Consider the following 23,992-nt stretch of genomic DNA (forward strand, 5'->3'; position numbering starts at 1 on the left):
ATTTCGTAATTCAGGGTTTACGGAGTCAGCCGAGCGTTTGCTTGAATGAAAGTAAAATAGGAAAAATGAAATGTAAAGGAATACTTGGATTCTCACGTCGTTGTTACGTTGCAATTCTGTGTCAAACTAAGTTAATCCTTGGTCGTCTGAAACGTTTTCTATAACTGGTTTTGGCTGGTTCTCAAAGTAGAAAAAGAAAAGACTAAATGAGCAAATGAAATACGATACTTAGTTATGTTCCCCAAACGGAGTTTGGGAACATATTGTTTTTACTCTGTTTCTTCTTCTTATTATTATTAAAGTCTTTCGTCTTCAGCGGAATACCTTACTGTTATTCTTATGTTTCTTTTCCATTATTTTTATTATTGTTTGTTTTTTCCTACCGATTTTTCGAAAACGACTCGATCGATTTTCATGAAACTTTCAGGTCAGGTAGAGAATTAAAAATACTAGAATTTTTTTTCTTTTTGTGACGTCACTTCCGGTTTTGAGATTTCCGCGTTTTAGTGATTTTCAGAGGGTCACTTTGTCCGGCAGTTTTCTCAAAAAGCACTTAACACAGAAGCATGAAATTTTCAGTGATGCTAGAGCAACCTTTGGAGAAATATCTTGTTAAAACATATAGAACAAAATAAGTGTAGAACTAGAACTTTCCAAACGGCCAAAATACCCCTCCCCCCAAATGACCTTGGGTCAAGGTCATGACACACCCTTGGGTCATGGGCAATCTTTGTGTGAAATGAGAACCTACCAAGTTAATCCATACAAAAGATATGGACCGGACACGAATTATGAAATTTTTCTTCCAATAACCCTTGAACTTCCATAATTGACCTTGGATCAAGGTCATGACAAACCCTTGGGTCATGGGCAAACTTTGTGTGAAATGAGAATCACCCAAGTTAACCCAAAAGAAAGATATTGACCGGACACGAATTATGAAATTTTTCTTCCAGTGACCTTAAAGTTCCCCAAATGACCTTGGGTCAAGGGCAATCTTTGTGTGAAATGAGAACCTACCAAGTTTATCCATAAGAAAGATATGGAACGGACATAATTTATGAAATTTTTCTTCCAGTGACCTTGAAGTTCCCCAAATGAGCTTGGGTCAAGGTCATGACACACCCATGGGTCATGGGCAATCTTTGTGTGAAATGAGAACCTACCAAGTTTATCCATACAAAAGATATTGACCGGACACGAATTATGAAATTTTTCTTCCAGTGACCTTGAAGTTCCCCAAATGACCTTGGGTCAAGGTCATGACAAACCCTTGGGTCATGGGCAATCTTTGTGTGGAGTAGTAGATTCTAATGCCCCTCCGTAAGAAAGATATGGAAGGACACGATTGCACAGACAGACGGACAGACAGACAGACGGACAAGTTCGTTTGCGGGGAGTATAATTACAAGATCTTTCAAATGCTGTATTGAAAAAAGGGCTGGCCCCTAAAATTAGGGATATAGAGGGGCCAGAAGTTTTTTCCTGATATCTTTAAAAGTTTTGAGAATTTATAATACATTAAAGAAGCAAAGTTGGTCAAAATGTCAAGCCTTATCTATTGGGTTCATCTAAAAAACGTCCGATGACGTCACTTCCGGTCAAACCGGAAGTACTCAGAAATTACGTATTTTGCAGTTTCTGACACGTTTTTGGGTAACATCTGTCACTGGAAGCATAAAAAATTAATTTTCCGTCCGTCGTCGTCACTTCCGGTCAAACCGAAAGTAGCAAAAAATGGCTTATTTTTGCATAAATTGACATAAATTTGGAGGATTTAAACCATTTTCGTCGTCATTACTCTTATTTTCAAAATGAAAGGTACTTCCGGTGAAATGATTTGAAACTCATTATAGAAAGATATATTAATAGTGTAAATAATGTGACACTGGCAAATTATCACGAATTCACGTGCATGCATGTGCGCCTCGCTCTGATTGGCTGAAACAAAAATCTCAATATCTTTTCTGTTTTTTGACGAAATGCTATGAAATCTAAAACATAGGCATACTTTAGGATGTCCTACAATATGATATATATATATATATAACAATTGTCCTGAAAACACGCGCATGCACGTGCGCTGCAATCTGATTGCCTTAAACTTAAAATGGCTATAACTCCCTTGTTTTTCAACCAAACAGGATGGGATTTAGAAGATACAGACATAATGGACTCATACAAGAAGGTATAGTCATCATGCAGTGCGTGCACGTGTGTGCACGTGCGCTTTGCTGTGATTGGCTGACACAAAAATCTCAATATCTTATTTTAATTTTTGACGAAATGCTTTGAAATTTTAAACATAGTCATGCATTAGGATATCCTACAATATGATATATAACAATTGTCCTGAAAACACGCGCATGCACGTGAGCTGCAATCTGATTGTCTTAAACTTAAAATGGCTATAACTCCCTTGTTTTTCAACCAAACAGGATGGGATTTAGAAGATAGACAGACATAATGGACTCCTACAAGAAGGTATAGTCATCATGCACATGCATGCACGTGCGCTTTGCTGTGATTGGCTGACACAAAAATCTCAATATCTTATTTTAATTTTTGACGAAATACTTTGAAATTTTAAACATAGTCATGCATTAGGATATCCTACAATATGATATATAACAATTGTCCTGAAAACATGCGCATGCACGTGAGCTGCAATCTGATTGTCTTAAACTTAAAATGGCTATAACTCCCTTGTTTTTCAACCAAACAGGATGGGATTTAGAAGATAGACAGACATCACAGACTCCTACAAGAACGTATAGTCATCATGCACATGCATGCACGTGCGTGCACGTGCAATGAATAAAGTTACAACTGCACATAATTTAGCGTATTTTTGAAACATTTTTATTAGATGCCTTAATATTATGTACTTTAAAGAATATTGATAGTGTAGATAAAATTATATGTTCATTTTGCATATGCATGCACGTGCACTCAGGTGCAATGCAAAAATTTGCAATTAACATGGTTTACATAGTCAAAAAAGGTTGTTAAAGTCTAAGATGCATAGAGTTTGTCTTACTAAATGAAGCTTAGAGGGAATTGAGGCACCAAAAGGAAGTTCAGGAGCGTTTGGGGAACATCTGTAACGGTTCCCGTTACAATCAGCCCTAGTATCTTTTGTTTTTATTGTTTTTTTTTTGGGGGGGGGAAGAAAATTAATTTTTTTTAAAAACTATTACTTATAGCTATTTTTAATAGCTATAAGTAATAGTTTTTAAGAAACAATATTGATGTATATAGTAAGTATTAAACGTAACCACTGTTTTGCTCATGCAGACTTGTGTCATATTCAACTAATACTAAATAGAAAAGACAAAAATAAGAAAATCATTTTTCAAAAGATCGTTGAATGGAGTTAATATTAACATTCTTGACTCATAGATCAGATTAAAGTTATTGAACATAAATATTATCTGCTTCCTTGACTGTAGTAGGCGTGTTTTTCGGCGAAACACTTCAACCTTTTCATGAAAGTTAAACTAATCAGGATAGTTCATAATGGGGATAAACAAGAAATTTAAACCAAAAAAAAGTTAAAAAGTATACCAGATTCACTGATTTAGTGTTACTTATCTATATACGATATGGAATCTGTAAATATGCTAAGTATACTTTCTTAACCTTGAAATTTAAGCTATAAGAACATTCTTGTTTCATTTCCATCGAAACTATCACACCTATTTAATGAAACATTCCAAAGAAAAGGCGCGAAGATTTACTCGTGGCGTTTGACGCAAAACTATGAATAGTGACCTGCCTTTCATTATTCGGAAACAGATGTACTGTTGCAGAAGTATATACAAGTACATTTAGAGCTTTGGTCCCTATAGCGTAATACCGGTAGTAATTAAGCGGTTTTCATTTTCACGCTAACGACTCGGGTTCAATCCCCTTTGTTTTCATAACAAGATTAATCACTTTTTTTCAGCTCGATTTTTTTTCAGAATCGGACGGAAGACCTCTCTCTCCTCTCTCTCTCCTTGACTGCAACGAACCTTTTCATGAAAGTTTTCTAGTTCATAATATAAACAAGAAATTTAAAAATATACCAGATTCACTGATTTAGTGTTACTTATCTATATACGATATGGAATCTGTAAATATGCTAAGTATACTTTCTTAACCTTGAAATTTAGCTATAAGAACATTCTTGTTTCATTTCCATCGAAACTATCACACCTATTTTGAAACATTCCAAAGAAAAGGCGCGAAGATTTTCGTGGCGTTTCGCAAAACTATGAATAGTGACCTTTTTATTCGGAAACAGGTCTTGCCGTCCCTATAGCGTAATACCGGTAGTAATTAAGCGGGAAGACCTTCAATCCCCTTTGTTTTCATAACAAGATTAATCACTTTTTTTCAGCTCGATTTTTTTTCAGAATCGGACGGAAGACCTCTCTCTCCTCGCAACGAATTTCTTTTCTAGTTATATTTATTAGTAAGGTCTTCCGTCTTCAGCGGAAGACCTTACTATTATTCTTAGTTTTCTTTTCCACTATTTTTATTAAGGTCTTCCGTCTTCAGCGGAAGACCTTACTATTATTCTAAGGTTTCTTTTCCACTATTTTTATTAAGGTCTTCCGTCTTCAGCGAAAGACCTTACTATCATTCTTAGGTTTCTTTTCCAGTTTTTTGCCCCGTGGGGATCCGGGTTAGAATAGGTCCTCAGTACCCCCTTGCTTGTCGTAAAAGGCGACTAAATGGGGCGGTCCTTCGGATGAGACCGTATAAACCGAGGCCCCGTGTCACAGCAGGTGTGGCACAATAAAGATCCCTCCCTGCTCAAAGGCCGTAAGTGCCGAGCATATTAGGCCTAAATTTGCAGCCCTTCACCGGCAATGGTGACGTCTCCATATCAGTGAAATATTCTGGAGAGGGACGTTAAACAGTATACAATCAATCAATCAATCCACAGTTTTTATTATTTTTTCTTACATATTTTGTGCACGCGAGTTCTCGGAAACGGCTTGATGGATTTTCAGGAAACTTTCAGGTCTGATAGAACATCAAAAAATTTAGAAACATTTTTTATTTTTATGACGTCACTTCCGGTTCGGAGATTTCAGCTATTTTGTCATTTTTAGAGGGTCACTTTCTCCGGCAATATTCTCAAAAACCATTGAAGATAAAAGTGTGAAATTTTCAGTGATGCTAGAGCAACCTTTGGAGAAGTGCATTTCGTATATATCACAACCACCAGAAGTACGAAGCTCCAACGCTCGCTATGGCCCAAAAATAGTCCTATCAAGAATTTCAAAATTTTTAACACCTTTTCTACAATAACTTTTTACCTAGAAATATTTTGTTTAAGCATGTTGAACAAGGAAGTGTAGAATACTAAGATCTTTCAAATGATATCTCGAAAAAAGGGCTGGCCCCTAAAATTAGGGATCGAGAGGGGAAAGAAGTTTTTGCCCGATATCTTTAAAAGTATTGAGAATTTGCAATTTATTAAGAAGCAATTTTGTTCAAAATGTCAAGCTTAATCTATGGGGTCGTAAAAAAAAACGGAAGTAGTCATAAAATGCATATTTTTGCCATTCTTGTCAAGTTTTTGGGTAACATCTGTCACTAGGAGCATAAAACTTAATTTTTCAGTCCGTTGTCGTCACTTTCGGTCAAACCGGAAGTAGCAAAAATGGCTTATTTTTGCGTTAATTAACATAGATTTGGAGGATCTAAACCACTTTTGGGCATCATAACTTTTTTTTTTTTTTCAAAAATGAAAGTTACCTCCAGTCAAACAGGACGGAAGACTTACAGCTTTGCTCTAGTTATTGAGTTTTTTTCTTACCGATTTTGTGCACGCGAGTTCTCGAGAACGGCTCGATCGATTTTCATGAAACTTTCAGGTCTGATAGAACATCATAAAATTTAAATATATATTTGTTTACTTTGATGACGTCACTTCCGGTTCGGAGTTTTCTGCGATTTAGTGATTATTAGAGGTTCACTTTGTCCGGCAGTTTTCTCAAAAACGATTTCCCCCATGTATTCCTATGTAAAACCTTGATCACCCAATGTGACCCACCTGTACCCCTTGGGGTCGTGATTTAAACAAACTGGAATCTACACTACAGGAGGATGCTTCTATATACATGCAATAACAGCTTTGCTATTCTTGAGAAAAAGATTTTTAAAGATTTTTTCTATGTATTCCTACTTAATCACCCATGATAACCCAACTCTTGCCTCAGGGGTCATGATTTGAACAAATTTAAACAGGTCTGGACGATTTCCAAATATGGAAGTCAAGAACGATAACCGAAAGTTGCTATAAATGTACATCAAGTACACGTAATTATTTTTCTGACCAATCAGACAACAGCATTTTTACACACCCAAAAACATATTTTAAAATAACAAGATAACACGTGCTTTTATTTTTTTCATCAAAAAGATTTTTTTAACAAAAAATCTGTAGAAGTAAGATAAAAACTTTTGAAGAAGGTATTCCTCACATATTTACCATGAACAACCTTGACATTTTTATCTCGGTAAAGAAAACTAGAGGTACTGTGAGCAATGAGCTCACTAAATGATACCCCCCGCCTCCCATATGAATATAATGGCAGTGTCCATGTTTTGCTCTGGAAAATCAAAAATATATGTCAGATCAAAAAGTAAAATAGGAGGTGCACAATGGCAATATGTAATCAAGAATCTGTGAAAGTTTCATTAAATTTCCTTCAGTGGTATGAGAGGAGTTGCGGATAAGAGATGGGTACCCCAAAGCGTAACAGACAGACGGACGGACGGACGGACAGACGGACGGAAATATCGATTACTATATACCCTCCCACTTTTCAAGCGGGGGGTATAAAAATATTATGCATGATAGAATGTAACCGTTTAGTACGGAGGTATAGATCGCACAAGCAAGTTCTTATCAAGTTCAATTATAACATTTACCAGAATACACTATATTTTGCTAAATATAATTTTGCTTATCCGTCCGATTTTCATCGATAATGCTTAAATTCCATGTGTATAGATCAACTCACACAATTGTTTTCATCGTATGGGCTATACACATATTCTACTTCATCACTGTCAAGGTCATTCCGGAACCACATGAGATAGCGCTAGCTTATCAGACCTCAGTGCGCTTTCAGCTCTGCTTCAGTGTGGATGTGTTATCTTTACAAGAATATTACCGTTATCTTTGACTTTCCCGCGTTTTTAAGTGAACAAAGGATTAACTTTGTAAATTAGTATCATGGCTACTGGTCATGATGAGGATGCCCTACTGGGGCCCTCTGATGATGAAACATCATCAGATTCAAAAAACATCTTTAGTGCACTGAAAACCATTCAGAGCACAATGGAATCGGTTGCCACGGGCATCAACAAAATGGGGGATGCATTTACTGCTTTAGCAGCGGCAAACCCACAACAAAAGGTCACTGACCAGCCTTCCACCTCTAAGCGCTCATTTGCAGAAATAGAGGAGGGGGAGATATCTGATGAGTATGATGATACAGATGATGTTAAAAGTCTACTTAATTCAGCTACTGGTAAAAACTCACTATCATCAGAAAGTAAAGACTCAAATGAGTCATGTAGTGGCTCTATACTTGAAGAAATGGATGCCCTACTTGAGGATGACGATGATGTGGGGCCGGCTGTGGCTGAAAAATTGGCAAATATTACTAACAAGGCTTTTTCAAAGCAACATGCCATTGAAAGTGTAAAGAAAAAGAAGGAAATCCATAAAAGACCTAAAAATTGTGATAAGGTCATGGTTCCTAGAGTGAATAAAGAAATATGGAGACAAATGTCGAAACAAGGTTTCACTAAAAAACGTGATTTGCGCTTAATGAACATTCAAAGTGCGATCACGAAGAGTACATGCGCCATATTAAGTGTCGCAGACAGTCTCCTCAAAGTTGATGGAGAAAAACATGACAAAGAGATTAGGAATTGTCTGGATGCCATCTATTTGCTTGGACATGCAAATACAGCTATGTCAATGCAAAGAAGAGAACTGCTGAGACCAGTATTGTAGAGTGATTATGCTGGTCTGTGCGACAGTAGCACACCAGTGACTTCTCTTCTTTTTGGAGATGATCTTCCAAAGTCATTGAAAGAAGCCAGGCAAATGGGAAATGTTGGTCGTGATTATCCGTCAAAAAACGGGAGACGATACGGGTTTCATCAGAAACCCAAGAACGAATATTTCAAAAAGAAGATCCACAGCAAGAAATTCAAAAAAGATTAGATACTAAAGAAAGTAGCTCTGAAGAACCTTATTTTGAGGTAAGGTTGCATGAAAAATTAGAATTTTATTCTGTTGAATTTTAGTATAAGAAAATAGTATCTAATGCTGAAAACCAGATTTTACAATTTGAGGGTGGTAGAATAAAGCATTTTTTGGATCAATGGATAAAGCTTACTTCAGATCCAGAAATTCTTAAAATAGTTACTGGTATTGAACTTGAATTTATGGATGAACCTGTACAAAATAATATACTTAATCAATGTAGTTTTAACGAAAAAGAAATAAGTGCTATTGATGCAGAAATACAAAAACTACTTGACAAGAAAGTTATAGTAGAAAGTGAATATGAGAATGAACAATTTATTTCTCCCATATTCTTGAGGCCTAAAAAAGATGGAAAATACAGGCTCATATGTAATTTGAAGTATTTAAATCAATACATTCAATACCATCATTTTAAAATGGATTCGCTGTTTTCAGTGTTACGCATGATAACACCGGGATGTTATATGGCTTCCATTGATCTCAAAGATGCTTATTATTGCATACCTGTATCGAAGAATTATCAGAAATATTTGAAGTTTTATTGGAACTCAAAACTGTACAAATATAGAGCTTGTCCTATGGGTCTATGTATGAGTCCTAGATTATTTACAAAAGTGCTGAAACCAGTATTTGCAGGGCTTAGAAAATCTGGACATCAGTCTATAATTTATATAGATGATATTTACTTACAAGGAGACAGTATTGAATTATGTAATCAAAATGTGATGGCTACATCAGATATTTTGAACAAGTGTGGTTTTGTCATTAACCCTGAAAAATCTGTATTTATTGCCAGTCAAGAAATTGAATATTTGGGGTTTATTTTGAATTCTAGAGAAATGACAGTGGCTATCACAAATCAAAAAGCAGAGAAAATGATAGGTCTTTGCAAAGAATTTCTTAATTGTAAGACAAATACTATCAGGGATTTGAGTGCCATCATAGGTAATTTAGTGGCAAGTTTCCCAGCTGTAACACATGGCAAGTTATTCTATAGACAATTAGAGAATGAGAAAATAGAGGCTTTGAAGGAGGCAAAAGGTCAATTTGATGCTGGGGTTCAGTTATCTGATTTGGCCATGAAGGATTTACATTGGTGGTTAAGAAATATCTTAGGCTCCAAAGCTCCGATTACAAGAGGTCAAGCTGATCTGATAATTGAAACAGATGCTAGTTTGAGGGGTTGGGGTTGTAATTGCCGATCACTCAATATATCAGCAGGTGGACCTTGGAAACAAAATGAAGCAAATTATCATATTAATGTTTTGGAACTTCAAGCTGTATATTTTGCATTACAATCATTGTGTAATGACAAGCGCAATATTTCAATACATTTATTAATTGATAATACAACAGCTGTAGCATATGTAAGGGAACAAGGTGGAAGTCGTTCCTTAGAATGCAATAAAATGGCTAGGAAAATCTGGATGTGGGCATATGACAGAAATATATGGCTTTCTTCTGCTCACATTCCGGGGAAAACAAATTACACAGCTGATTTTGAAAGTAGAAATTTTAGACAAGAAAATGAATGGATGCTTGATAAAAAAGTATTTCAAGATGCAATTTCACAATTAAATTTCAAACCTGAAATTGATTTATTTGCTTCACGCAATAATTGTCAAATAGAGAAATTTGTTTCATGGAAACCAGAACCTGAATCATACGCAATTGATGCATTTTCTATTTCTTGGACTAATATGAAATTGTACTGTTTTCCACCTTTCAGTGTAATACCAGCAGTTTTGCAGAAAATGGTACTGGAAAAAGCAAAGGGGATATTAGTGATGCCAAATTGGCCCACTCAACCCTATTACGCAACGGTCATGAAAATGTTAATAGCAAAGCCATTGTATGTTCACAGACGCAAAACATTACTACAGTTGCCAGAGAAAAACGAAATTCACAAAATATGGGACAAACTGGACATACTGATATGTCTATTATCAGGAGATCGATCTCAAACAGAGACCTTCCGGAAAACGTTACCAACATATTGCTTTCATCATGGAGATCAAACACAGCCAAACAATATGAATGTTATTTACGAAAGTGGGAAAAGTTCTGTAATCGAAGGGAGATTAATTCCTTTTCTACAAATGTGAATAATGTGTTAACATTTTTAACTGAACTTTTTGAAAACAATTGTGGATATTCAGCAATAAACACAGCAAAGTCTGCTATTTCGAATGTGATCATATTGACGGATTCAGAACATATCACCGTGGGAAACCATCCTTTGGTTAAGCGGTTCATGAAGGGAGTGTACAATCAAAAACCATCGCTTCCTAGATACAAATCTGTATGGGATGTGTCCGAAGTTTTGGATTGGCTACAGAAAATTGAGATTGACAATGTAACTTTGAAAATGCTGACTTTGAAGACAGTCATGCTGTTAGCCTTGTTATCGGGTCAAAGAGTTCAAACTCTACGTGCATTGTCTGTAAATAAACTAAAATTGACTGAATCTTCTGCAGAATTTCACATAGAGACTTTACTCAAGCAAAGCAAACCTGGTAGACATTTATCAGTGATTAATTTCACGAGCTACAATGATCGACAACTTTGTGTAGTGAGTCACTTGCATAAATACATAAATATGACTAAAGATTTAAGAAAATCTAATGCACTTTTCATTAGTTATCAAAAACCATACGGTCCAGTTACAACTGACACTATTGCTCGTTGGCTAAAAACTGTGTTGCGTAACAGTGGTGTAAATACAGATGTGTATTCAGCACACAGCACTAGGGCGGCGTCTACATCAGCGGCAGCAGCCAATGGATGTACAGTAGATGAAATAATGACACATGTGGGTTGGGCAAATGCTCAGACATTTGCAACATTTTATAATAAAATGTGTATGAAAAACGAATCAACATTCAGCGATAAGGTTCTTCAAAGAAAATAAATGTAAATAATTAGTCATGTACATCAATGATGACAGTTTGATTTGTGGAGAATACAGTTTTATATGTTTTATTAGTAAATGATGGTCAACATTATATGTTGTTTCATGTCATATTTAATAGCCTCAGAGCTTTCAATTCTCATGTGGTTCCGGAATGACCTTGACAGTGATGAAGTAGAATTAAGAAATTAAACGAAACTTACCTGGAAGTTGAAGTTTGATTGGGATTCTACTTCATCACTGGAAAAAATGGAGGAATCACATGCCCTTCCCTTCGTTAATTTATATTGCCCTCCCTTATAAAAATTTCATTAATTTCTTCGGCTATTAAATGGGATTTAAACACTGAGGTCTGATAAGCTAGCGCTATCTCATGTGATTCCTCCATTTTTTCCAGTGATGAAGTAGAATCCCAATCAAACTTCAACTTCCAGGTAAGTTTCGTTTAATTTCTTAATTATAGCTTTAAATTATCACGGGTTTCATGAACGCTGAATACTAAGCTTTGTAGACTTTAAATGGGCATAAGGAAAGGCGTATAACGTGGAGAAAAGAGAATCCCGTGATTATACATGAATGCGTTTTATCCCAATATCTTACCACACATATCAGAGACTGCATGGACTATTTTGTTAAAGAAAAACATTCAAAAAATAATAAAGACTGATATCTATTCGATAAAATTTTTATGTCGGGCTCCAAAAGCTAAAAATTTACCGTATTTATATCAAATTTTTAACGTAAGTTAAACTTTTGGAATTGCTACCTCCTGGTGACAGATTTTTTATCCCGCTTAAAACGTATTCTAAGCTTTCAAGTCGTGTTTGTTCACGGTAGAATTGTCATAAATATTATATAATTCCTAAATGCGCATAAAGTTAACAAAAAGTTTGTTCTAAAAAAATCTTTTGAGCAAAAAACTTAAAAACCACGTGTTGTATTTATTTTGTCATGGGTTTGTCTAAATGCTGTTATCTGATTGGTCAGAAGGACTAGCGCCTTGTTTATTCTGTGTATTAATAGCAATTCACGGTTATCGTTCTTGACTTCCTTATTTAGAAATCGTCCAGACCTGTTAACTGTACACTAAAAGAGGATGCTTCCGTATAATTATGAACAATCATAACTTTGCTTTTCTTGAGAAAAAGATTTTTCCTATGCATTCCTATGTTAAACTCTTTTCCACGATTGTGCCCCCATCCTACCTGCAGGGGCCATGATTTGAACAAACTTGAATCTACACTACCAGAGAAAGCTTCCATAAAACAATCATGGCTTTGCTGTTCTTGAGAAGAAGATTTTTAAAGAGTTTTCATATATGTATTCCTATGTTAAAATGTGATACTCCCTCGGGAGTCATAATTTGAACAAACTTGAATCTACACTACCAGAGAATGCTTCAACATGAGTTTCATCTTTCCTGGCCCAGTAGTTCTGGAAAGAAGATTCTTTCTGATTTTGTGTATGTATTCCTATGCTAAACTTTGATACCCCATTGTGGCCCCACCCTTCCCTCGAGGGTCATGATTTGAACAAATTTGAATCTACTCTACCAAAAGATGCTTCTACTTGAGTTTCACCTTTCCTAGCCCAGGTTCTTGAGAAGAAGATTTTTAAAATATGCCATTAATTTTTCACTTATTCATAATTATCTCCCCTTTGAAAAGTGTGATTGCCCTTAATTTGCACAAACTTGAATTCCCTTCACCCAAGGCTACTTTATGGCAAGTTTGGTTGCCCAGTGGTTCTTGAGAAGAAGATGAAAATGTGAAAAGTTTACAACGACAACAACGACAATGACGACAGACAACGGACAAATTTCAATCAGAAAAGCTCACTTGAGCCTTTGGCTCAGGTGAGCTAAAAAGCTTAAATGCATAAGTGGTCCAGACCTACCCATAAAAATAGAGGGGGTATGATTTGAACAAAATTAAATCTTCACAAAGAAAGGATGGATACATATTTTTTTGACTGACTTTTCCCTACAAGTTTGAATTTTTATTATGGCCCTACCCTACCCAAAGGGCTCATGATTTAAAACAAGAGGTCCAAGGGCCTTATAGGTCACCTGAGCATCATGCAACAACTTTTCAGTGATCATGGTGATTGAATTTGGTTCATGTTTTAAGACAGATGCTATGGCATTCACAATTTTGAAAGAGGCACCATTGATCATAACTATACACCTATCAATTGCATAGTTTGGTTACTTCATACCCATAGGCAGGGTAGGGGAACAAAAAATGCATTTCAAATAATCAGTAATATTCAGCAATAATCAGTGGTGCCCCTACCACATTTGAACCCCTGACCCTAGGTCCACATACTCGTATATTTGCACAATTTTTGAAAAGGCACCCTTGCTTTTCAAAAATATTTGATTAATACCAAGGAGCAGATTTCAAACAATTCATTCATTTTCAGTACATGTATGTAAGTAGACACCCCCCCCCTCCCTATAGTACCCCTGACCCCGGGGCCTTGAAATTCACAATTCTAGAAGAATGGCCCTTACTCATCATAACTATATAGGTAGTTCATCTGCTTAATACCCTGGAGCAGAGAAGAAAATTTTCAAAGACTTAATGTATTTTCACCATATAATCAATAGAGCCCCACCTTAACACCAGAACCCCTGACCCTGGGGCCATAAAATTCATAATTTTGGAAGAGACACTCTTGCTCATCATTACTATGCACTTAGTTTATTTAATACCTAGGGGCAGAGAAGACTTAAAAAATTATATATATTTTCACTATATAATTAATAGAGCCCCGCCCTAACACCAGAATCCCTGACCCTGGGGCCATAAAATTCACAACTTTATAGGAGGCACTCTTACTCATCATAACTATATACTTAGTTAGTTTATTTAATACCCAGAAGCAGAGAAGAAGCTTTTCAAAGAATTAATGCATTTTCACTATCTAATCAATAGAGCCCTGCCCTAACACCAGAACCCCTGACCCTGGGGCCATAAAATTCACAATTTTGGAAAAGGCACTCTTGCTCATCATAACTATGTGCTTAGTTAGTTTATTTAATATCCAGAAACAGAGAAGATTTTCAAAGAATAATGCATTTTCACAATATGATCAATATAGCCCCTCCCTAACACCAGAACCCCTGACCCTGGGGCCATTAAATTCACAATTTTGGAAAAGGCACTCTTGCTCATCATAACTATGTACTTACATGTAGTTAGTTTATTTAACACCCAGGAGCACAGAAGAAGATTTTCAAAGAAATAATGCATTTTCACTATATAATCTATATAGCCCCACCCTAGCACTAGAACCCCTGATCCTGGGGCCATGAATTTCACAATTTTGGTAGAGGACTCAGTGCTCATTACATTCATGCCAACAGTTTGCCTGCTTAATGTCCAGGAGTATAGAAGAAGATTTTTAAAGATTGCAATAATTTTAGTGGTTTTGGCCCCTCCCCTCAGGCCCCAGGGAGGCGGGGACCATGAAATTCACAATTTTTGTTCCTCTTCACCCATAGATGCTGTGTACCAAATTTGGTTGAAATTGGTTCTGTGGTTTCAGAGAAGAAGCTGAAAATGTTCAAATGTTAACACACGACACACGACGCACGACGACAGACAAAAACGGATAACAATAGGTCAGGCCTAAAATAAAAAATTAAGTTTCTTTGCAGTTGCCTACCGACCCACTGAAATTGTACCCAACCCAAACTTTTTTTTTAGCCATTTTTTGATTTTTTTTTCAATTTTTCAGAATAATGAAACAGTTTCGTTTTCAAATTTTGACACGTTTTATATCATTTAGTAGTTTATAACAAGAGGTGAGCTTATTCATGTCTAGTAGGTGTATGAAAACCTCTTTTAATTGTTATCCAACAAAAATCTGATTTTTTTTCAAAAAAAAAAAAAAAAAAAAAAAAAGAATGCCTACCTACCGACCCAGTCTAAAAATTATAGGTCGGCAACTGCAAACAAAGAATTTTTTAAGCTTGGCCTCACCTGAGTTACTCAGGTGACCTAAAAATGGATAGCAATAGGTTGTTTTTGCAATGAGTTTACTCAGGTGACCTAAAAACTTGAATCTACCACACCTGATGATGCTTCCATATAAATCTGACCAATCATAGCTTTACTGCTATTGAGGAGAAAATTTTGGAAGATTTTTCCTATATATTGTCCATTGTGGCCCTACCCTAGCCCAGGGCCATGGTTTGAACCATATTGAATCTACTCCACCTGAGGATGTTTCCATATAGTTATGACCAATTATAGCTATGCTGTTCTTAAGAAAAAGATTTTTGAAGATTTTTCCTATATATTCCTTTATAAAACTTTTATAGTCCACAAGTAACAGCATGCACATCAAAAAGCTTGCCTGATTAAATCAATCAATATCTGCATGGGGAATAATAAACCTTTGGAGCAATACTTTATGTCCTTACTTTATATTTTGAGAACTTTGTGTAGATGAAATCTTGATTTTGTTCAACTTGTAGAAGAATCATCTCTACACTGCATACTAGATAGTTGTTATTCGGTGGAGGTTTTCTGCAAGTGGAATGATTTGCCCTTGGATCTAAATTGATTTCAAGCTACATTGTAGCACCTATTATAAAATCTGTTATCAAATCATGCATTTATTGTAAACATTTTAAAAGACTGATATAATTAAATACACATTTTGTTGGAGTGTACTAGTATTTTCTCCACAGTAGAAATGTGTGTACATTAATGTTTTTTTTCTTAAAAGGAGGGGGGGGTTAGTGTCACTATCATATATGAAATAAGAGAATGAAATAAGTAAATTCAATATTTAGACCTTTGTGGAAAGATTTTGAACTGATTTCTTATGTATTGTGTGCATTTGAACAGAAACATATAATAGATCAGCTGCATGCATCTGGAGACCATGAGTTGTTGAACAGTGTTGTTTATTATTATTAGACCAGTCCATTTATGGAATAAACCAACCATGGAATCGGTGAAACAAATTAGAAAAATCATTTTCTTTAGTGTTGCATGTCCATATACTGATATATATGATTATGTTGTTTAAAAGAATGAGATAAAACTTGTAAATAGAATTTCTGAAGCATTAGATGTCCAGAGGTTAAAAGGACAAACTTTATTTAATTCCATGGAAGTTAGCACACCCATTCATACAATAGAACAATCCAAGGAAAAGGCGCAAAGATAGCTTACTAGTGACATTTGGCACGAAAAGAGCAATTCACCCCTTTTGTAGAATATAAATGGACTGATCCAGTAGTATAGAAATGCAGAAAAAAGGATGCATGGACATGTTTAGATCATGGAAATATTAATTCTTATACACTAGCTCAGTCTGATGCCATTATAGACCTACCCTATCCCTGGGAGTCATGATTTGAATAACTTGAATCTAAACCATCTGAGGATGCTTCCATATAAAACAAGACCAATCATACCTTTGCTGTTCTTGAGAAGATTTTTTTCTATATATTCCTATGTAAAACTTTGATTGACCATTGTTACTCCACCCTTTCCTAGGACCATGATTTGAACAAATCTGAATCTACACTACCTGAGGATGCTTTCACATAATTATTGACAATCATGGATTAGCTGTTCTTGATATGAAGATTTTTAAGATATTTTTCCTTTTACATTCTTAATATGTAAAAATTGACTATCCATTGGGACCCCACCCTACCCTGGGGGTCATGATTTGAACAAACTTAAATGTACACCACTTGCAAATGCTTTTATAGAAATATGACCAATTATGGCTATGCTTTTCATGAGAGGAAGATTTTTTCTTATGTAAAAATTTGATCCCCAATTGTGGTCCCACTCTACCCCGTAGGTCATGATTTGAAAAAAACTTGAATCTACACTACCTGAGGATGTTTTTGAGAAGATGAAAATTTAAAAAGTTTATGACAACAACAGTGACAACAACGACCACAGACAAATTATGATCAAAAAAGCTTTCTTGAGCCCTCGACTCAGGTGAGCTAATGTCAAGGTCAAAGGAAAGGTCAAGGTAAAAAAAAATTATGCATTTGAATTGCTCTTATGTAATAGCATATGAAGCTTATTATAAATATTTTGTGTAGTTCCTTTGAAATAGAGATAAATGCAAAGTATCAAACACTAAAAGCCTAAATTCAAGGTGAGGCACAAAAGTTTTTAAAAAATTATGTGCATAAAACTACTTAAAACAGTCACTATCTCTACTCTTTTTAAAAGCATCATTGGCTTGGGGAGGATAACCATAATTTCGTATATCAAAGGTTGTGCTCAACAAATACAAAATTATTTTATATGAAATTTCAATGAAACATAAAACAGTTACTTTATACGAACCTTTACAATTACTGTTCTTCGAACAATATTACACCTAAATTGCATGGAAAAATTAAATACGATTAAAAACAGCAAATTTCAAACAGGCAACTTTTTATTATTCATGTACATAAATTACCTTTAGTTACTTTATATACATTTGTACTTATTATTTACATTATATACATTCAATGATGCTGTACAAAAAACCTTGTTTCAGAGATGTCCATATAAAGGTTTTAATAACATTTTTTTTAACAAAACGCATATTTCTATGCACAGAGAGATTAAAAGATTATATGCATGTCTGTTTCTTACAAACTAAGGAGTAAAAATGTGAAAGTCTAAATGTAAACAAGACGCCCATGGACCACATCGCTCACCTGAGTAATTTGGTGATGCAGTTCTTTACCAGATTTCCCCCCCTTGTTATACTTATTGTGGCCCCCTACACCCCCCTTCCCATCATGATTTTAACAATTTAGAATCTATACTACCCCAGGATGCTTCCACATGAGTTTCAGCTTTCCTAACCCAGTGGTTCTTGAGAAGAAGATTTTTAAAGATTTTTCATATGTATTTCTATGGAAAACTTGGATTCCCTATTGTGGCCCACCCTACCCCCCAGGGTCATGATTTTAACAATTTAATATCTACACTACCCAAGAATCTATACTAACCAAGAATGCTTCCACATAAGTTTCAGCTTTCCTGACCCAATGGTTCTTGAGAAGATCTTAAGGGTCATAAACCCTCTGCTCACTTAAATGAAATGTCGCTTGAACCTTAATGATTTTCCAGAAGAAATGTATTTGTTAAGTAAAATACAAATAATTATAGCATAGTTTGCAGTGCAAAATTTGACAAAAATGACATTCCAACTTCACAAATCTATAAAGGAATAATAGACATTTATGTCACAAAGAGTTATCTCTCTTATCAGAGTATCAATGAACCTTAAAAGATTTTTCCTATATATTTCTATGAAAAACTTGGATTCCCTATTGTGGTCCCGCCCTACCCCTGGGGGTCATGATTTCAACAATTTAGAATCTACATTACCCTAGGATGCTTCCACATAAGTTTCAGCTTTCCTGGCCCAGAGGTTCTTGAGAAGAAGATTTTTATAAAGATTTTCCCTTTCTATTTCTATGTAAATCTTTGATTCCCTATTGTGGTCCCGCCCTACCCCTGGGGGTCATGACTTTAATAATATAGAATCTACACTAACCAACAATGCTTCCACATAAGTTTCAGCTTTTATGGCCCGGTGGTTCTTGAGAGGATTTTTTAATGACCCCACCCTATTTTTGTCTTTTCTTGATTATCTCCCCTTGCAAGGGAACTTGGTCCTTCATTTTGATAATTTAAACTTACCTTTACCAAAGGATGTTTTGTACCAAGTTTGGACAAAATTGGTCCAGTGGTTCTTGAGAAGAAGTTGAAAATGTGAAAAGTTTACAAACGGACGACAGACACCAGGTGATCAGAAAGCTTCAAAAGCTCACTTGAGCTTTCAGCTCAGGTGAGCTAAAAAGAAAATTATAATAATAACACACCTATTGTAATAAATGCCAAAGGACTTTATGTGGTTATGCCCAATATTTGCCCCCAAAATCAAACTTTGACTGAGAAATATTATGTTTTAAAACAGGGGTATATCAGCAGACTCCAAAGCACTGAATATTTTCATAAGCTATGATATCATATCAAAAAATTATGTACTAAGGCCATACCAATTTCTAAATATCTTAACAAATCTAAATTATAATATTAAAAAAATAAATTTCGCGCGCGCGTCCAAAAATATCCGAGTTAAATTTTTTTCTCAACTTTTTACACAAAACACATAAAAGACTTGGAAATTTGTATGACAGAAGCGCAGTGTTTGTACTTTGTCTGTTAAGTTTTGCAAGACGCCCGTGTAACTGTTTGTATGTACCAGGGGTGAGCAATAAGCGTATTCAAACAACCGGGGCTACCATTTTGGGGGATCGGGCTAGTTGTTTTCTGCAAGGAGGTAGCCCGTCGGGCTAGTAAAAGACATAACTACACACGCAATACAACATGACAAGAACAATCGGTATTTTCACTTGTATTTGTGATAAAATTCCCAACCAGTTAAAATTTTCCAGACAAAATGCTTCTATTGTCAATAAATCTCCATAATCTTATCTGTTTTGTAGTTCTATCTGACTTATTTACTTCCAAAAACGATCATTTTTTCCTAATCCGAATTTCCTCTATTCCTCCATTTATGGTAAATACATGCCGATATCTTATTAAATTATTTACGATTATCCAATGAACTGAAAGATAAGTGTTTTGTAACTCACATAAAATATATTTCCTGAGTATTTAATGATTTAAGATGAAAACAAAATTAATTTGATTTTATTCTAAATGACTAAATGAGCTAGTGCAATAATCAAGAAAACGGAAAGATAATTCATTTAAATTAATTTAATTTTTTTTCATAATGATTTATGCATGATTAATATTGATAGTGAGAACTTTTAACTTTAATTTTAAAAAAGAATGACTTTTTCAGCAATTAATTTCTTCTCTAGATTAGTATTTATTCTAATTTTTGCCCCTCTGTTGGGTTAGTAACTTTTTATTAGGGGCTATAATGAAATGCCACTAGCCCGTCGAAAGTACTTGAAATTGCACACCCCTGTGTACAATAGAAGAACTTAGAAATTTTTGCCTCAAATATTAATTATATTCGCTCGCCTCATAATTTTGAAAACTGAAATAAAAAAAATAATATTAGTAAAATATTTTCGCTCGATTTTTGAAAAACTATGTTACAAATTGGTGTGGCCTAAGTTTAAAATTTCCCTGATTTCTCCAGAAAATATTCATTTGTCTATCACATCAACATTTTGAGCCAAATGTCACTGAGTGAAGATCTGCTCAAGCTCGATCAATATTTTGATAAAATGTGTAGAATAATAATATCTGATTCAATGAAATATGTAAATATTGTTCCTGAACAGACCAGCGCTCTATAAATTTTATAGTAAAAATTGAGCAAATTTTGTATATTTTTTCCTCTTTCTGAAAATTAATATGAAATCCAAATAGTTTGTGATGTCATAAAAACAAAAATTTTCAATAACCTACTTTGAAACTGTAATATTTTTTGTTAATTTAGATTTCTCATACAAAATATGCAATTTAGCACATTTCAAGAAATTTTCAAAATATGACTTCTGGGTGGCAAAAATATGCAATCTACCGCATATAGTTCTTTCAAAAGAAAATTGAGGTCACCTTCTTTCATGGTCTTATTGGTTGGGTGCTATTATGCAGCCCTATCCATTTTGATATAGAGGGTTGGGTTGAGAGGGGGAGAGGAGGGGGAGTTGCTACAACTTCATAGTTTATTTAATGCCCAGGAGCAGAGAAGATTTAAAAAGAAATAATGCATTTTCACTTTATAATCTTTTTAGCCCCACCCTGGCACTAGAATCCCTGACCCCGGGGCCTTGAATTTCACAAGTCTGGTAGATGACTCAATGCTTATTACATCCATGCCAACAGTTTGACTGCTTGATGTCCAGTATTAAAGATTGCATTAATTTTAGTGTTTTCCCCCACTCTCCAGTCCCAAGGGGGGCAGGGACCATGAAATTCAAAATTTTTGTTTCCCTTCACCTATAGATGCTATATACCAAATTTGGTTGAAATTGGTTGAGCGGTCGCAGGGAAGAAGCTGAAAATGTACCAATGATGATGTGATTGACACACAATGGACACCACATGTCAACAGACGAAAATGGATAGCAATAGGTCAGGTGACCTAAAAATATATTTTTGCATCATTTCTGAGATCCAATGGCATTGGCTCTCCTGAAAATATCACTGAGGGCTAAATTATTGCAGCTGCAGCTAATTTAAAATGTGAGTCCTGTCATTTCAAGGGCAAAAATAATGGGCAAAATATCTATTAGTGGTTTAAATTTCAAGGACAAGGCATTACCAATTTAATACAAGTCCTTTCTTATGTTCTGTGAATTCACAAAGGACTTGTTACCAGTAATACACCTGTTAAATATAAAAATGCTTTCTTCTTTTATTTAATCTAGGAATAATTAATGAGCAAGGTTAAATTTTGGTGACAGACAGACTAACAGCCAGGATGTCTAATCATTATTTTGTTAGGTTATAATTTAGAAACAGTGCAAATGCATTAAACAATAAATGTTGGGACAGAATTGACAGAATTAGTAAAGAAACAAGAGGCTCACATGAATCAATATGGCCGCTGTTTTTATACATACATATATATTCATATGCTTGGATCACCTCTTCTAGTCATATGGTGACGCCCTACCCCAAAGAGCCCTGTTTTGAATGAAATTAAATCTCAAATTTCTGAGGATGCTGCTATATTCATATGAATCATGACTTTGCTATTTTAAAGATGTCTGCCACCCAACCTGGGGTGGGGAGGTAGAGGGGGGTGTGATTTAAACAAAATTGAATCTACACCACATTTGGATGCTTCCATATTAATGTGACTTATTGTGGCTTTGTTGTTCCTTATAAGATTTTTTCATATGTATTCCGATGTAAAACTTTGATCCCCATTGTTGCCCCCTCCTACCCCATCTGGGCATGATTTGAACAACTTGAATCTACACTACCTGAGAATGCTTCCATATCAATATGTTTTGCTTCTGAAAAGATTTTTCCTATGTATTCCTATTTTCCTATGTTAAACTTCTATCCCCTATTGTGACTTTGGATCATAAGTTTGGGTCGGTAGGTGGGTAAGAAAATTATTTTCCTTAGAAAATTTCAATTTCAATGATAATTTTTTTTTAATTTCTGCCTCCAATTCATTTCCGCTCCTTTGGCCCTAGACACAATTGGGTTTAAGACAGGGCAGATGCAAAGAAAACTATTATTTCTTGAACAGAACTGTGACTAGGTGAATTTAAAACAGGGCAAAATATCAGTATTTTACAAGTGTGAAAAAAATATAGCAAAAAGAACCCTGTATAAAGCAAGTCCCATCACAGAGAGCATAAAATACAGGCTTACTCACCATCTTGTCTTCAGTTCACATTGAGAGGACACAGCAAAAAGTCAAAATAGTTTCAAATACACAACCCAAACATGGACTTTCTGCACTTTCTGTGAAATTTTTGGCTTTTCTGGAGCAGTATGTTCAATTTATGTCCAAAAACAAATCTTCACAAATGACACAAGACTCTTAAGCTCCTGTCTTAAATCTATCAAAATGAAGTGACTATCTTCATACAAAGATTCTGAATAAGTGAAAGTGAACCTGATTACCCTGGTATGTTGAACACTTTTCACTAAGGACTGTCAAGTGAACTGTTGCAGAAAGGTAGATCTACCCCTGAGGGTATAATTATCACATCTGGGCCTATACAAAATGATACCAGTCAGCAGTAGTAAATCATCATTATTTTACTTAATTAAAAACAATAAGAAATGCTGAGAATTGTAATGAAAAAAGTAAAAAAAAGTAGAACTGTCCAAAGAGACAAATCCCCCCCCCTGGCTTTTCAGAGAAGGTCCCAAATCAGGAATATTTTCTGGATCTAATAGATGTTCACAATTTTCTTATTAACATGTACAGTGAAAATGGAATTGCTCATTATATTTTTTAATGAATGAATCTAAGGTGCAACCTCATAAAACATGAAATAAATACTAATACACTGTATATAATTGTATTTAAATACAAAATAATTCACAAATTCCCTTGGTTCTTGGGAAAAATATACCAACATATACCACCAACATATACAAAACAGCCTTTTGAAAGTTGAATTATCAATTAAGAGCAAATGTATGCAAAGATTTAAGTCAAACTTGATCCCCCGTACTGTGAACTGTTCCCTTCATGTCAAATATTTTTTTTTACAAACAAACATCATATAAATTGATGTACACAGATAATGCTGACATACCAGAAAGAGATTCCTTAATTTAATGTCAGCATACTATTTCACTTTTGTGTCTCTTTGATCAGTTTTGGCATGGTAGTATGTCACAAAAACATATCTGGGCCTTAATTTTGCACCCCCCCCCCCCAAGTAAGTTATGCATAGTTTTACTTAAATTAAACAATATATTCAAGTTGATACACTCTGGGTTCATCAAAGCCAGTATGTAGGTAACAACAATCTTAAAGGACTCGGCAGGATCAAAGGTCACCAGCACCAAAAAAGAGTTCTGGACTTCTCTAAAATATGCTTCAAGAATCCATCATACAGCAGGTGTGAATCTAGATTTTTTTCAAATTGCTCCCTCCCACAGCTTCAACAAAAGTGGGAGTGAGCATACTTCAATTCAAATGCCAGAACCCTTGTTAAAGGCTCTGGGATTAATGAGAGGGGTGGGTCATCTATATAACTATATACTGCTGTACACTATTGTACAGCCACTTAACAGTTGTCATAACTGGAAGAGTTCATCATTTGTCTGTTCTAG

The 23,992-nt window shown here is 35.1% G+C and overlaps 1 protein-coding gene across 2 annotated transcripts; it reads left to right on the forward strand.

The window, feature by feature from the left end:
- Positions 1-7,060: 7,060 nt before the first annotated feature.
- On the forward strand, positions 7,061-11,656 carry LOC134260596 (uncharacterized). Of its 2 annotated transcripts, none has more exons than XM_062743144.1 (2): positions 7,061-8,280; positions 10,017-11,656. In XM_062743144.1, the coding sequence occupies exon 2, from the start codon at positions 10,200-10,202 to the stop codon at positions 11,196-11,198; it is 999 nt and encodes a 332-aa protein (XP_062599128.1). In that variant the 5' UTR covers positions 7,061-8,280; positions 10,017-10,199; the 3' UTR covers positions 11,199-11,656. Both variants share the same exon structure in this region, with proteins under 2 accessions (XP_062599128.1, XP_062599129.1).
- The last annotated feature ends 12,336 nt before the right edge of the window (positions 11,657-23,992 follow it).

This window comes from Saccostrea cucullata, unplaced genomic scaffold (genome assembly GCF_032062105.1).
Source record: "Saccostrea cucullata isolate Sc308-1 unplaced genomic scaffold, CSIRO_AGI_Scuc_v1 ctg1082, whole genome shotgun sequence".
Classification (NCBI taxonomy): domain Eukaryota; kingdom Metazoa; phylum Mollusca; class Bivalvia; order Ostreida; family Ostreidae; genus Saccostrea; species Saccostrea cuccullata.

What these genes read in the sequence shown, in the direction of transcription:
- LOC134260596 (XM_062743144.1), top strand. Translation starts at nt 10,200, where the DNA reads ATGGGACAAACTGGACATACTGATATGTCTATTATCAGGAGATCGATC.